The sequence below is a fragment of the Halichoeres trimaculatus genome, unplaced genomic scaffold (assembly GCF_033239565.1).
Source record: "Halichoeres trimaculatus isolate MK-OKI-2021-1 unplaced genomic scaffold, fHalTri1.1 fHalTri1_scaffold_14, whole genome shotgun sequence".
Taxonomy (NCBI): Eukaryota; Metazoa; Chordata; class Actinopteri; order Labriformes; family Labridae; genus Halichoeres; species Halichoeres trimaculatus.
The window spans coordinates 3,341,754-3,355,720 of NW_027437192.1; the positions used below are offsets into that span (position 1 = coordinate 3,341,754).

General features: G+C 40.2%; 1 protein-coding gene across 2 annotated transcripts in view; it reads right to left on the reverse strand.

Moving 5' to 3' along the window:
* Nucleotides 1-509: 509 nt before the first annotated feature.
* LOC141802829 (protein shisa-7-like) overlaps nt 510-13,967 on the reverse strand; it is a 68,460-nt gene continuing 55,002 nt past the window's right edge. For both annotated transcript variants that reach the window (XM_074686595.1, XM_074686596.1), the window contains 2 exons: nt 9,352-9,727; nt 510-7,227 (listed from right to left, as the gene is read on the reverse strand). In XM_074686595.1, the coding sequence (XP_074542696.1) occupies nt 6,807-7,227; nt 9,352-9,727 (797 nt within the window). In that variant the 3' untranslated portion in view covers nt 510-6,806. The remainder of the gene's footprint in view (nt 7,228-9,351; nt 9,728-13,967) is intronic.

Consider the following 13,967-nt stretch of genomic DNA (forward strand, 5'->3'; position numbering starts at 1 on the left):
AACTTGTAAAAGCCTCAAAACAAAGTGGAAACATAACTAAGTAACACTTAATTCTTTGAAGATGGAAAATATGTATTCTTCAAGGTCTCGGCTTACACTCCTTGATAGATTTATATCTTCATCTGTTGAAGAAATCCTTGAATCTGTCTGTAAACTTCTCAAAACACTCTGGACTAAAATTCACAATGTTTGCGAAACCTTCAGGCTGGGGGCGTGGACCTTAAACACCAAAGTCTGCCCAGAGAAAATATGACCTCAAATTAGGCGTCACAAGTAACTTTTCAGCTCTTAAGAGACCAGCTCCCAGATTTTCACATGATCTGACTTCCTGCTGCAGACTTCACACGTAATTAACTATTTATGAATGCACACTGTGTGGCAAAAATAGCTGAACCACAAATCTGAAAGTGTCAACATGGGTTGTGTTCTCCATGCTCGATGAATGTGAATCTGTGAAAAAAGAAAAGTGAACTTTCACCACACAAGAAACTCACGCAGCTTTAGTGGTATTATTTTTATTGTTATTATCAATTAAACAGTATGAGTTCTACAAACGCAAGAATTGATCACCAATAACAAAAGAGTTGCACATCTGTGAGACCTTTGTTTGGATATTCTTGGAAATAGACATATAAGGGGATGTAATAAATAAATGTATCATACAATTTGAGGTATGCAGAGTAGCTTTAAGAATACAAATATGCCCATGCCCCCCCCAAACCCAACCCCTTCTTAATGGTTAACACAATCGTAAACACACACAGCCGCACAGACACACACTCCAACAGACGGACAGGCTCACAGTTTCATCAGGGGAGCGAAAAACTGAGCGTGGATGACAAAATCTGGGAGATCTTTGAAAGTTTGAGGGGTAACGAGGAGAAAGCTTTTCCGTTCCTGTGAGTACATTCTCCACCAGAAAGAAACAAACAGCCTCAGCTTTCGCTTAAAACCACTTTGAATACCAGTCGTTTTTTTCCCCTTCAGGTGTAAATCAATGCTATAAACGTTTCTCACACTGCATGTTTGCCCTTAAAGGTTCATCAAAACGGGCACTCATGTAAAACACGTCTGCGTTTGCAGGTACAAATTCACATCGTAAGGGCAGCGCCACAAAAGTTGTGACGTTTCAAATCCCAAAACTTGACACATCATGAGCCTTAAATCATTTACAGTTTTCAATTTGTTCCAAAAATCTAGCTTTGGTGAGCGTACCTTAACGAGAAAAGCTCTGATTCATCAATATCTGTTTAAAATAGTTTCAAATTTAACGATTCCAGGCCGTTTAAGATTTGATACAAGTTGATATGAACATTTAACGACCGCCTCGGGTTTTTCAAAGCGCCCTCATAAAGTCAAAAGTGAGGTTCAGCATTCCCAAAGAAGAAGAAGAAGAAGACAGAGAAATACACAAACAGGTACACAAATTAAAACAGACGCTTACACGTTTACACACATACACGCCGTGACATCATGAGTCAGCACTATGACATCACCAACACTGGCTTCTGACATCTTCATGCGGTTTTTTGTCTTTTCTCTTTGATTGCATCAGCTCTTTTTGTTTTTTCTTTTTTTTTAAATTCCACTATAAAGTTTGAATATTCAAAATTCAAGGATTATAGGTTAAAATCCACAGATTTAAAAAAATAAATACATGTTCAAGTCAAAAATGAAACAGATTTTTGAGAAAAGTGTTCAACGTCTGATTGAGGGGGGATTTTTTTTTTTTACACGTATGATCGTAAATCATTAGAACATGTAGCGTAAGAAAAGACTTGAAATGTCTGGCAGGAAGCTCCGCCCACTAATCAATCATGTCTGTCTTTAGTGAAATGCAACTTACGAGGGAAGCTAACGCCTGAAACAAGGCCCCCGTGAAAGGCTGAATCCAGCTTTAGAGGCTAGAAGGTCCATCTCACAGCCAGAGAAACTCAAAAATGTACAAAACATGACATCATCTTCCTGTGACAAGTCGCCATTTTCACATCACCGCCATTTTTTGGAAGAAAAACTGTGATTCTGTGTAACAGTGTGAAAGTGAATGTTAGCGTTGTAGCACGCTAGCAGTAGCTGCATCTAAAATTAATCTTGGTGTAATGGAAAGGTCAAGCTAACAGGAATGCAAGCTAAAAATAAAAGCGGTCTTTTTACCTTTTTTCTTTTTTTTCTGAAACGCCGTCAAAAGTTTATGTTAGCCAGGAAGTGACTGACGGAAAGTTACGGGCTGTGTCCGAATTCACAAAATCATGCTTTCCTACAGACTGTGAAATGTAATGAGTTGAATGCAGCAAGAAGCCCCTGTATTTATTCCTGTGGTTTTTTTATCATATCTTATTATCTGAATAATTTTCCTAGATTGTTTTATATAACAGGTGGATTTTATCTTTTTTTCTTTTTTAATAGTCTTGGTTCTATTGTGTGTGTGAGAGCGATGTCAGCGTGACACCCACTGAAACAAATTCCGATCGACAGCGTTGGCATGGCAACAAAGTACAGAATCATTGTGACATCATCACAAACAAATTCCGTCAGTAGAACTGATTCATTTAAAGTCAAATGGAGCCATATTTCACTACCTGAACGCATTATTGTGACTGTTAGGGAGTGGAAGAGTAGGCGATTTTCCTACTGGACATGAACGCAGCATTGCAAGGTTATATATTGAAGAAAAGGGGTGTTAAATTGAAAATTTTTGAGATTTAATGCCTCAAAAATTTATATTTGTTGCTACATAAACACACTAAAGTAGCAAAAATTGGTACCGTTGAGTACAGACACCAGATGCCAGGTACCAGGCATTGGTACTAAATGTGAAAGGTTCCCATCACTGTCCTTATCCCTGTTGCACTTTTTCTGGTAAACACTGAACATGGATGAATAATAAATAACTTAATGAATTTGAGCAAAAAAAAAGTATTAAACTGAGCTGAAATTTGTAAACAAGATAAAATTGTTATGATACAATACTAAAATTGAAACGATGACAATTTATCAGAATGAGGAAAAACTAATATTTCTCCAGAGTCTTATTCTTATTCAATTATGTTGTGAAGAAAGAGAAATCAATATCAGTGGATCAAGATTTATTATGCACTGATACATTTATGCAAAATTTTATCCAAAGAAAAAAAGGACTTGCCAGGATGTTCTCAGTTTATACTGCTACAAGACTTAATTTAGTATTAACTACATTTTGCTTCATTTATTTTATAATGATATTTTTGAAATTAATGTATGTGGCAGTGTTGATTTCTGGTCAGTTTAGTTGTTACATCTTTACTTTTTCATCTTAATACACTGCTCAAATTGATCTATTAAATTTTTAACTGTTTTACACACAGACCGTATAAAATACAAATTATATTATACACTGAAGCCAGTGTTAGCTGGGGCCAATTTCTTCTGAACTACTGAGTTAAAAAATATGAACCTCCCATACAGTGTGTCGATAGAGAAATGAGCTTTTAGACCTAAGCCGGGCTGTAAATATGATTATTAATGCTGTAATTTATTTTTTTTTTTTTGGCTTGGTGTGTATGTGTAATCCAGTCTTTCTGCAACCAGCCTCGAGTGGACACTTGAGGAACTGCAGTTTTGGCACTTCATTTTTATCTTTATTTTGTCATCAGAGTATTCTCCGAGTAGTGATAAGTGAGATGTCTAACAGGGAAATGCAAATTTGTTCAGTGAGCATGAACAAAAAGTCGCCAGTTCACCATTCTTTACGATGTGTGGAAAACAATGAGTCATCACATGGGATAATGATTCTTACTTTGAATTTGGACAACACTTCATAACCAACAGTATTGTGCACTTTAAAGGGAGTAAAAAAGTGATTTCAGACACAGCCTTATTCTCTCTGCAGAGGGGGAGAATCCTCGCCATCATTACAGCCAATGGAACTGTCGTATTTCTGTCGCCAAGATTGAAAATTAAATATGATTAAACCTTGACACTAGCGAAAAACCAATATGTTTTTTATCAGGGCCGATACAAATACCGATTTCCAGTAGTCAAGTAAGCCAATGGCCAATATTTGGGGCCGATATTCATTTGCAGTTAAAGTTTGAAAATATTGGCGATAAACCAATGTGTTTTTATCGGGGCAAATACCGATACCGATTATCAGTAGTTGAGGAAGCCAATTGCTGATATTTGGGGCCCATATTTATTTGCAGTAAAAGTGAAAATATTGGCAATAAATCATTATGTTTTTATCAGGGCTAAAACTGATTATCAGAAATCAAGGAAGCCGAGGACCAATATTTGGGGCTGATATTCATATGCAGTTTAAGTGAAAATACTGCCATCAAAATTTTGGATAATACAAACTCCAACTTTAACTTCGTTTAAAGCCTTTCAGCGTATGTTTATCAAACAGCTCCCAAGCCAAAATAACACAATCTTGAGTTAAATTTTTTAAAAAACAGGTTGATATGCCTGAAAATGCTAAATAGTGTCACCAATAATTGGTCTATCCCTGCTCAATACAAACTGTCGGATCACATCTCTTTTTAGATTGGATTACTGCCTCAAACTTGTTGCTAACGTTAGCTAACCGGTAAGCAAATGGCTTGATGTCTATCCCAGATTTTAATTTTCACTGTCTTCACTGTTTAAAAATCATTTCAGAACCAAACATAATCCAGATTATCCCGATTTCCTGTTTACACTTGAACAACAGCGTCTCCACTTCCCACCCTGAGCCTGGTGTCAGGGTGAAATGACGGCCATGTGAATCTGGTGAACGTTGCGATCCATCAAACATAAACTAACCGTGGTTTGTGTGTTTGTACATCGAACACAGAAGTCCCTTTAGCTTTGCAGAGTTCCTTGCATGTTTATATATTTTCTCTACACAAGAAGAAGAAAATAATCATCAGTGAACATATGCACAAGCATGCCTCTCGACACTGACACGCAGAGGAAATGAAAATGAGAAGCAGACGCTGTACAGAGCACAGACACACGAAGATAAGTCGGTATAGCCCTTGGTGTGAAGTGTCCATTGTCCCCTGCCTCCAACCCGTCTGCCCCCCCCTTTCCCGTCATACGAGGTGAGCAGCTGAACTTGCAGGTAACATGTGGCATCGAAGAAGAAGAAGAAGCACAAGAGGGCCGGCCGAACACCAGACGCAACCCTCGACTCTTTACAAAACCCGCAATGACAAGTTAAAACAGTGGCTGAGAGGGTCGGTACTAAAATGTTTGACCGTACAGAGTCTGCATGAGGTTAGTTCTTCTTTATGAGCTCTTATTCCAAAACATCTGATTTTTTTTAACTATCATTACGCAAAGGGTCACATCACAATGTTTCATAGATGAGATACACCCACTAGAGTTCACTGTACAAAGGCTTTGACGTTAGCTTAGATTATACTGCTGAGTGGATCCCACTTTAAGGCCCGGTCACTCCAGAAATCCGCCTTCACCTGTCTGCAAAATAACCGGCGCTAGAAGCTAGGTGACGAAGAACAGGTGGAGCTGGCACACTAACCGCTAACATGCTAGCAGGCAGGAAAAATGCTAGTGCTAGCCTCCTCCTGGCGTTGTACAAAATATCACTCAGTAAATTGAATTGTTTTGCGCTAACTCACAACGCTAACAACTGTTAGCGTTGTTGCAAAAGGGGCATCATTCATTCAAAGTACTAAAATTCAACCATTAACTCCTTTTAAGTCATTAAAGAGGGGGTATTATGCTCAAAAAATGACTAATTTGAAACATTTCATTTCTGCTACTGTCTCACTCAAGAAGCCTCCTCCACTGCTGCCATGCTACAACATCATGTTTTTCCTCTAAAAATGACAAACTAGGATTAAACGACCTCCGATACAAAAAAAGCATAACACCGCCTCTTTAAACCATCCCTTGATTTCCGAAGAGTTCGTCCTCATAACAGAGAAGTATTTGGCGACACTAGTAGCTCCAAGCTACGCTAGCAGCATTTGTTTTGAAATCAAAGGGGTTGGTTTAACTGGTTAAATACTGGTGTGACTGGGCCTTTGAGGCAGCAATTAAGTCAATTCAGGCGTTTTATCCCCAAACTGTTCATTCTTATCTCGAGTAGATGAAGCCGTAGCGGCATCGCTAAGCTTTTTTTTTTTTTTGCAGACGATGTTTTGATTATAATCCAATCACAACGGGCAGGTCACATGTCCAGCCTTTAAATTACAAATTGGCTGGTTTAAGGATAAATACATTTTAAACCAAGTATACACAAAGTCTTACAGGGCTCAGTTATGTTAATACTATTATTATTGTTATCAGGTTAATTCCATACAAAAGCAACTCGTTTGGTTTTTAAATACTTATAAATACAAAGACAAGCAAACCCGTCTGCCTCGGCCCCGCGCTCTCTGATATCCACAGTGGATTCTCAGACGGATGAGCGTCTGTCAGAGCTCTGGAGGACTCCGAGGACAGTGCAATAAAACTCAAGGACCATTCGACAAATCTGTCTCAACGGGTATCCTTCAATAAAAGTCACAGCGAACACCCGGCGGCCTTTATTCTGCGCTCAGATGATATTTTTTGCTCTTTTAAAGTGGACATTTCTGTCTTCCCTTTTACAAAGAATGGCTGAATATTCTCGTTTTCCATTCACAAAGTGAGGAAGAGAAAATCAATTGGCTATACTCGCTTTGAGATTCGCTTTGAAGGGGAGGGGGCTGTTTGCTGCGCGGGCTGAGGCAGCCAGCTGAGATCAAACCTCGTCTCTTTCCTCCTCATCTGCCTCTTCGGCGTCTGTACAACTTCAGCCTCTCTACTCTTCCTCTTTCTTCTCATCCCTCGTCTTCGTCTCAAACTGTCACCTCGTTCTTACTCCCAGTCCGCAGTCCCTGCACGCCCCCTCCTCCGGGGATGAAGTGCAGCTGTTCGATGGTGTTCTGACGCTTGTTGGCAAAAGCCATCCGCCGGGCGTTGGGGTGGCCCCCGCCGTGTGGGTCCCAGCCCCCGTGCATGCCCATCCCCTGCATGGCGGCGGAGCTGCGGTCGCGGTCGTGGCTGGGCGTCGGGTGGGAGTTCATCTTGATCATGTGGTGGCGGTCCATGGACGGCGTGACGCAGATGTTCTGCTGGGACTGGGCTTTCTGGTGGTGGCTGAGGCGGCCCATGGTGGGCACCATGCCGCTCCTTTCGGCTCCGCCTCCGATGATCAGACCCATCGCCATCAGCTGGTCCTCCAGACGGTCCGGTGACACCAGAAGCCTCTCATGGGACCTGGAGGCAGAGACACACTCATCAGATGCTGCTGTCGCTGTTTTTAGGCTCATGAAGCTTCATGTGCGACCTTCAAGGCCCAGCAATAAAAAAAAGCCATTCTGTCAACTAAAGACATTTTCTAAACACATAAAGTCATGTTACACTGCAAAAACTGAAATCTTATCAAGTGTTTTTGTCTTTTTTTCAGTAAAAATGTCTTTTTAGACTTAATATGAGCCAAATCCACCTGACCAGTCCAGAAAAATGTCTCATTTCAAGTTATTTAAAGACAAAAATAAGGTCTAAATTACTTGGAACAAGTGAAAAAAAAATTGCCAATACGACAAGAGAAAAGTTACTTGTATTAAGACATTATTCAAGTTTTTAGCAAATTACTCTTCTCCCACTGGCAGATTTTTAACTTTTTACAGCATTTTAGACCTCTTTTTGTCTTTAAAGTACTTAAAACATGAAATTTTCCTGGACTGATCAGTTGAATGTGGCTCATGTCAAGTGTAGGAAGACAATTTTTCCTTAAAATAAGTCAAAAAGACTTGATTATACTTCATTTTTTGCAGTGTACTTTTAAAATCTACACCTCTTTCTAAATCAGAGATAAAGGCTGGGACAATATGCTATGTTTAGTTTTCTATTTTGACACCAGACCATGTGAAAAAGATAAATAATGATGATAATGTCCACAAACTATATCAGGAGCCATATTTTCTCATAAATGCATATCACGAGAGTCAGAGAGAAATATTTCACCCTCTGCTGGAGAAAAATGGGAACTTTTTCTAATCTAGCTAACAAACAAAGACTGAAATGAAAGACTGAGTGAAATCCAATTTCTTGCCATCCAGGATCAGGTAATTTGTCTCAATTTTAATAATAATCATTATCATTATTATCATATATTATGTAATAATAATAATAATAATAATAATAATAATAATAATAATAATAATAATAACAATAATAATAATAATAATAGCATAAACATTTACTTCAATTTTAAATTCTTTTTATGACCCCTAATCTGAGCCACAACAAATAAAAAACAAATACACATAAAAAAAATACAAAGTGGACATTAAAAAAAAAAGTCCGAAATATTTAAAAAAAGCTAAATGTCTAATAATTTGCTGCAGTTTGCCCAGCTTGATCTGTTCCTTTGCCAGGAGTATCTGAGCTTCTGCTCTTTCAGTTTCTCTTTGTTTTTTACTTTACTATACTGAAAGGCCTCATTGGTACACTGAATTAACTTTATCAATTTATCACTGTAACGATTAAACAAGTCAAGGGTAAAACCCAAATAAAAGGATCAACACTAAACTGTAGAAATGTTTGACCAGTGACCAATTTTTAAGTTTTACTACATTTTCTTCCTGAAATCCACCTCGAAATCCTGCCCCCTGTTGGGATTACAATGATCCTGTTTTTCTTGGATCAACGTGATACAGGTCCTACTGAAAAGTTTTGATCCTTCTTTCCATTTTCAACAGCCCATTTTCAAAATTAAATTTAATCCGATAAACTAAAACCTGATTGGATTACCTTTGAACAACTGTCCCTTTTTGATGACCTCATCATTTGAGCCAGTCTCATTAAGATCTTGCGAAGATCTCGTGTCACTTCTGGGACTGACCGTTTTGATCTGTGATTTTTTGTACAGGTTTGAAAAATATGCCCGTGAAGTCTGAACACCCAGCGTTGTGACTTTATCTCCATGTTTAGAATAAGTTAAAGCAGAAGACCCCCTCTTTAAAATATACTCAAAGTATTACAATAAACTCCAGGCTGGCTCGTCTCAGCTTGGACTTATTAAAGCCGTGGGAGATGAAAGCTCTGAAATTGGACTGATTTAATCTAATAAAGTGCACCCTCACCTTGTCAGACACTTTAAAGGGAGTCATGGAGAGTGATGTTGATAACAGAAAAAGGAGAATGGCTTTCATTAAAATCTCCTCGGATTTCGTAATGGAATTTGTCTCGCCTCTGCACCATTTTCTCTCATCATCTGATGCGGCTCTGATCTCCTCTCGTCTTTCATCATCCCTCCTCTGCAACGCTCCATCTGCTTGTTTTATCTAATCTTTCCTCCCATCACCCCTCCTCCCCCCTCCTCGCCTCTTATCTCACCTGCGGAGCGTCTGGGAGTTGTTGCTCCTGCTGCCGTACATGGCTTTGTAGTACTGGTGCTGCTGGTTCTTGGACAGGCGGGACAGCGAGTTGCCCTCCCCGAAGCCCAGCAGCTGGTCCTGGGAGCGGACGCGGCGCGGCGGCCTGTCGAAGCTGGTGCTGGTGTACTGCGACTGGCCCGGCAGCGGGTAGGGGTTGGGGGTGGAGGGGATGTGGGTGCGGGGTCGGGTGCCGTTGAGGGGCAGCGTGCCTCTGGAGCCCAGCGTGTACTCTCCTGCCCAGGGGAGGTGGTGTGAGGAGGAGTGGAAGGAGGGAGGAGCGTTGGTGGAGCGGCGTTTGGAGTTGTAGTAGCTCGGGTACTCGTCCAGCTCTTTCTCTGGTTTAACAAAAAACAGAAAATGATAAAATCAGTGAACAGAGCTTCAGGTAAAAAAAAAAAAAACATCATTCATCATTCACGTGACCAACAGTCTTCAACCTGCAGCTCTTTGACTCCTTTGCAGTGGCTCTTTGTAGCTTTTGAAAAATATTATTGAAATAAAGATTTTTAATTTTCTTCCAGAGGGTATTGATGATTAAAGACACTGACACTAAATAAAATCCTGCGTTAACATTTAGTTGAACTAAATCTTCATCCCATCTGTCAATAAAGCCTGCCACCACTCTACTTCACCTCCTACAACATCAACAGCCCACCAACTTTCCATGCACCTGTGGCTAACCTCAAGTTTTACAGCCCTGGGAAGATAACTACATCTACAAAAAGACTCATCTGGAAGAAAATACTGATTTTAATTCTGTGTGGATGGATTCATTTAACTGACAATGTGTCAGCTTGATATACATGCTTGATATGTGGCAGGACTTCAAAAAAAACAAACAAAAGACCAGTTGGGCAATATTATAAATATGTATCATCAAAGTTAAATATTATTTCAAACAATTTTATTTTTTTGCAATTTTTTTGTAATTTTTTTCAATTAGATTTTCAAGTTGCATATTAAAAACAATAATTGTGCTTGTGGATTTTCATTTAGGAACCATGATATTAATTGAAAGAAAAAAAGCAAATTTTAAAAGATTCTTTTAAAGATTTTTCTACTTTTCTGAAATTTCGAAATGTGTGAAATTTTTGCAACTTTTTTGCATAAATGTTTACGTATTTTTTTTTTATTAATTTTGTATTTTTCCAAATTTTTGAAACTTCTTATATTTTGGATTTTTTATTTCAAATTAAAATTTAATTTTAAACACATTTTTAAAATATTAAACATTTCTGTAATTTTTTCAAAGTATTAAACTAAGGTGTCACATGTACAATTTCCTAAATCCCAAAAATTTCTTGTTTAGATAGTTAATCACTGTTTTTTTTTAAATACGATAAGATTTTTTTAAAATTTCTTTTTGTTTTTTAATGTGAAGTAGATTTTGTGGCTAAATTCCCCCAAAAAAATTTATCTCATTTCTGCAATTTTTTCCAATTTTTATTTTTTCTTATTTTTGCAAATTGTATTAATTCCAAAAAGTTTTGAAATTTTCAAATTTTGTAGTCAATTTTTGAAGTTTTTAAAATGGTTAAAATATCAAAATTTTTCCAATTTTATTTATTTTATTTTATTTGGATTTTTTTTAAAACAATAAACCAATAAATCACTTGTACATTGCATAAATAATAACAAAAAAAAACTTCCTAAGTAGAAAATTATTCACTATATTTTTACTGTGTATTGAATTTCTACACTTTATAGCCTTTATCATGAAGATCAAGTAGACTTTGTGGCTCCTGAGTAACTTTAATTCAGGTGAGCTGAGGAAAAATGGCTCCTATGAATGTAAAGGTTGCAGACCCCTGGGATGGAAGAAACAATTTCCTCTTCTGTCTTTTAGTCCAAATAGGAAGAGATTTATGTTGACTCTGTAAATTAAACCCATAAAGTCCCCTTTTGTGTTGCTTAAAATCATTCAGAACTTGTTCGGGCAGTCGAATATCTAATTCCTTAAAAAAAACAGATTAAAAGCTGAATTTGAACAGTTAATCATGGTAAACTGCCTTTTTAATCACATTATTTTTGCATTTTAACACCCATTTCTGTCGGTATTAAGAGCATAAATCGTATCTTCTCAGTGTTTTGAAGTGGGAGTGTGATGTCTGCGCTGAAATGGACTTTGAAATCCTGACCTGTGTGTGGTCTGAAACCATGACTCAGAGGTAGGAGCCAGCTGTACAGAGTTTATTCTGTGAAGTGCAGAGTTTATTTCTTTATTTACTGGAGGATAGCACTGCTACTCATTTACAGGATGAAAGAGAGCATGGAGGAGAAGTGCAGCACTGTCGGTTAGCTTTGAGTGATGAAAACTGAGGACGTTATGCACCTGTATGCTTCGTTTACAGGTGGTGGCACTAACTTTAGCTTAATAAACAGGTACAGACTCTGTGGAGCCGCCCATTTGTTTCATGGTCTGGGGCAGTGTTGGATTTTCTGAGCTTAATCCAGCTTCGTTTGAGTTTGGATGAGGAAAAGAGGCGGGACTTCAGCCTCTTTACAGGCAGCTACAAGGGGCTCACCTGTCAATCAACACAGCCACGCCCATATATGGGCAAAACTTAAAAGTCTAAGAACTTTGACAAAAAAAGTTTTAAAAAAATTACCCCCCATGCAGTGTGTGCTGAAAGAGAAATGAGCCGATATAACGTGAGACAGCAACAGGACAGACGAAAATACAAACCAAAGAAATGACGAGGAGAATGAGATTTGTCGTCTTGTTTGGAAACAAAGTAAAGAGATGAAGAACGGAGGAGAAGAAGGTGAATTCTGAGCAGTTAGCGTCATCCTCTCACAGAGAAACGCAGCGTCTCGATGCTCTTCAGCCTGAGTCTGCTTTAATCTTCAAAGCATTTCCATGGAAGCAGCTCCCCAAGAGCCAATTTATCCCTGACCTTTACCCAGCTACCTCTCTGCCTCTTCCTCCTTCTTCTTCCTCTTCCTCCTGCCTCTGCCTCTTTCTCTCCCATGGTTTGTTTTTTATCCCCTCCTTCCTCCTCCTGTGCCTCTGTCTCCCCTCTCTGTTTGTCTCATGTCCTCCCTCCCTGTACTCCCCTCCTGTACGGCCAAATTAGCTCTGGGTTTCTCCCTGACAGCCCACCGCAGACAAAGAAGCCTTTATCAGCGTCCTCTCTGCAGCTGCGTACGGGTTTCTGCATCGAAAGGAGCAGGTCTCAGACAACGGCTGAGGCTTGTCAGAGGCTGTGGGCCCTCCGCTGGAGCCACAGTGACAACGTTTTAGTTTCCCTTTCATAGGGGGGGCTCCAACAGCCTGATATTCACTTTATTTTCTAAATATTCGTAGGTAGAGGTCTTCAGGAGTCCAAACCATCGACAATATTAAACATATGCTGACCGGTGACGTCACCCTGAAGCAAAGCTTTGGAAACTCAACCGAGCTTCATCTGGGTTTAGCTGCTTCTACAGACGGAGCCTTCTGTCCGTGCTCTGAGTTCATTTTGTCCATATTTCTGCACGTTTTCCAGAGAGCTTATGGATACCGCAGTACCACTGCAAACCATGGGGGCAGTGTTGCTGTTACTTCCCCGATATGTAGCTTTAGTGAGACATGAAGAAGAAATAACTGTCGGAACGTTTGCCACCTCCTACAACACTGCCTCCATTTTTGTCTTTTATGTTAGAGCTACATTAGCAACACCTCCTCCACAGTTGCCATGTTTGTTTTTAAGTCTGTTTTTGTCATAAACGTTGACTCTGGGCTGCCCCCCCCCTGGTGGATGTATTGGTTAACCGCAATACCAACATAAAGGACACACACTGTTTACAAAGGGCGGATACATTTTTGTACATGACAGTAGGAGAAATTGGCCTTTACAAAACCTGTAGTGCGGAGTTTCAGGGTGTGGTCCAGTGAGGCAAGTGAGCGACTCTGTGCCTGGCTGGAAAATGCGGGCTGTGACCAGGACTTTGTTGAGTGGGCGGGGCCTATGGCTGGAAATAACCTGGATGAATACACGGACACTGTGACATCATTCATCAGCCTGGGCGAGGAGGTGTGTGTCCCCCTCCGCTATAGGAAGATCTTCAACAACGACAAGCCCTGGTTTTCAGCCCATCTCAGGAGGCTGAGGTCGGAGAAGGAGGTGGCCAGGCGTAGCGGCGACGTGGCCTTGTTTAGGCGAGCCAAGTATGTGTTTGCCAGAGCGGTGAGGGAGGCGAAACGCCGCTTCTCGGAGAAACTGCGGCAGCAGCTCTCTGAGGGGAACTCCTCCTCCGTCTGGAAAGGCCTCAAGACCATCACCAACTACAAGACTAGGTCCCCGCAGGCGTCTGACAACCTCCCCCTCGCCAACGAGCTCAATGAGTTTTACTCTCGCTTTGAGAAGGAGAGTTTCCCCCCTGCCCCCCCCCCCCCCCCCCCCCCCCGGCCACAACCACTCTCCCCTTCCCCACCCCCTCTCACTGTCACAGAGAGAGAGGTTAAAATGCTGTTCAGGAGCCAGAACCCTCGGAAGGCGTCCGGCCCGGATTCTGTCTCCCCCTCTGTCCTGAAGCACTGCGCTGACCAGCTCGCCCCGGTGTTCACCAACATCTTCAACACCTCGCTGGAGC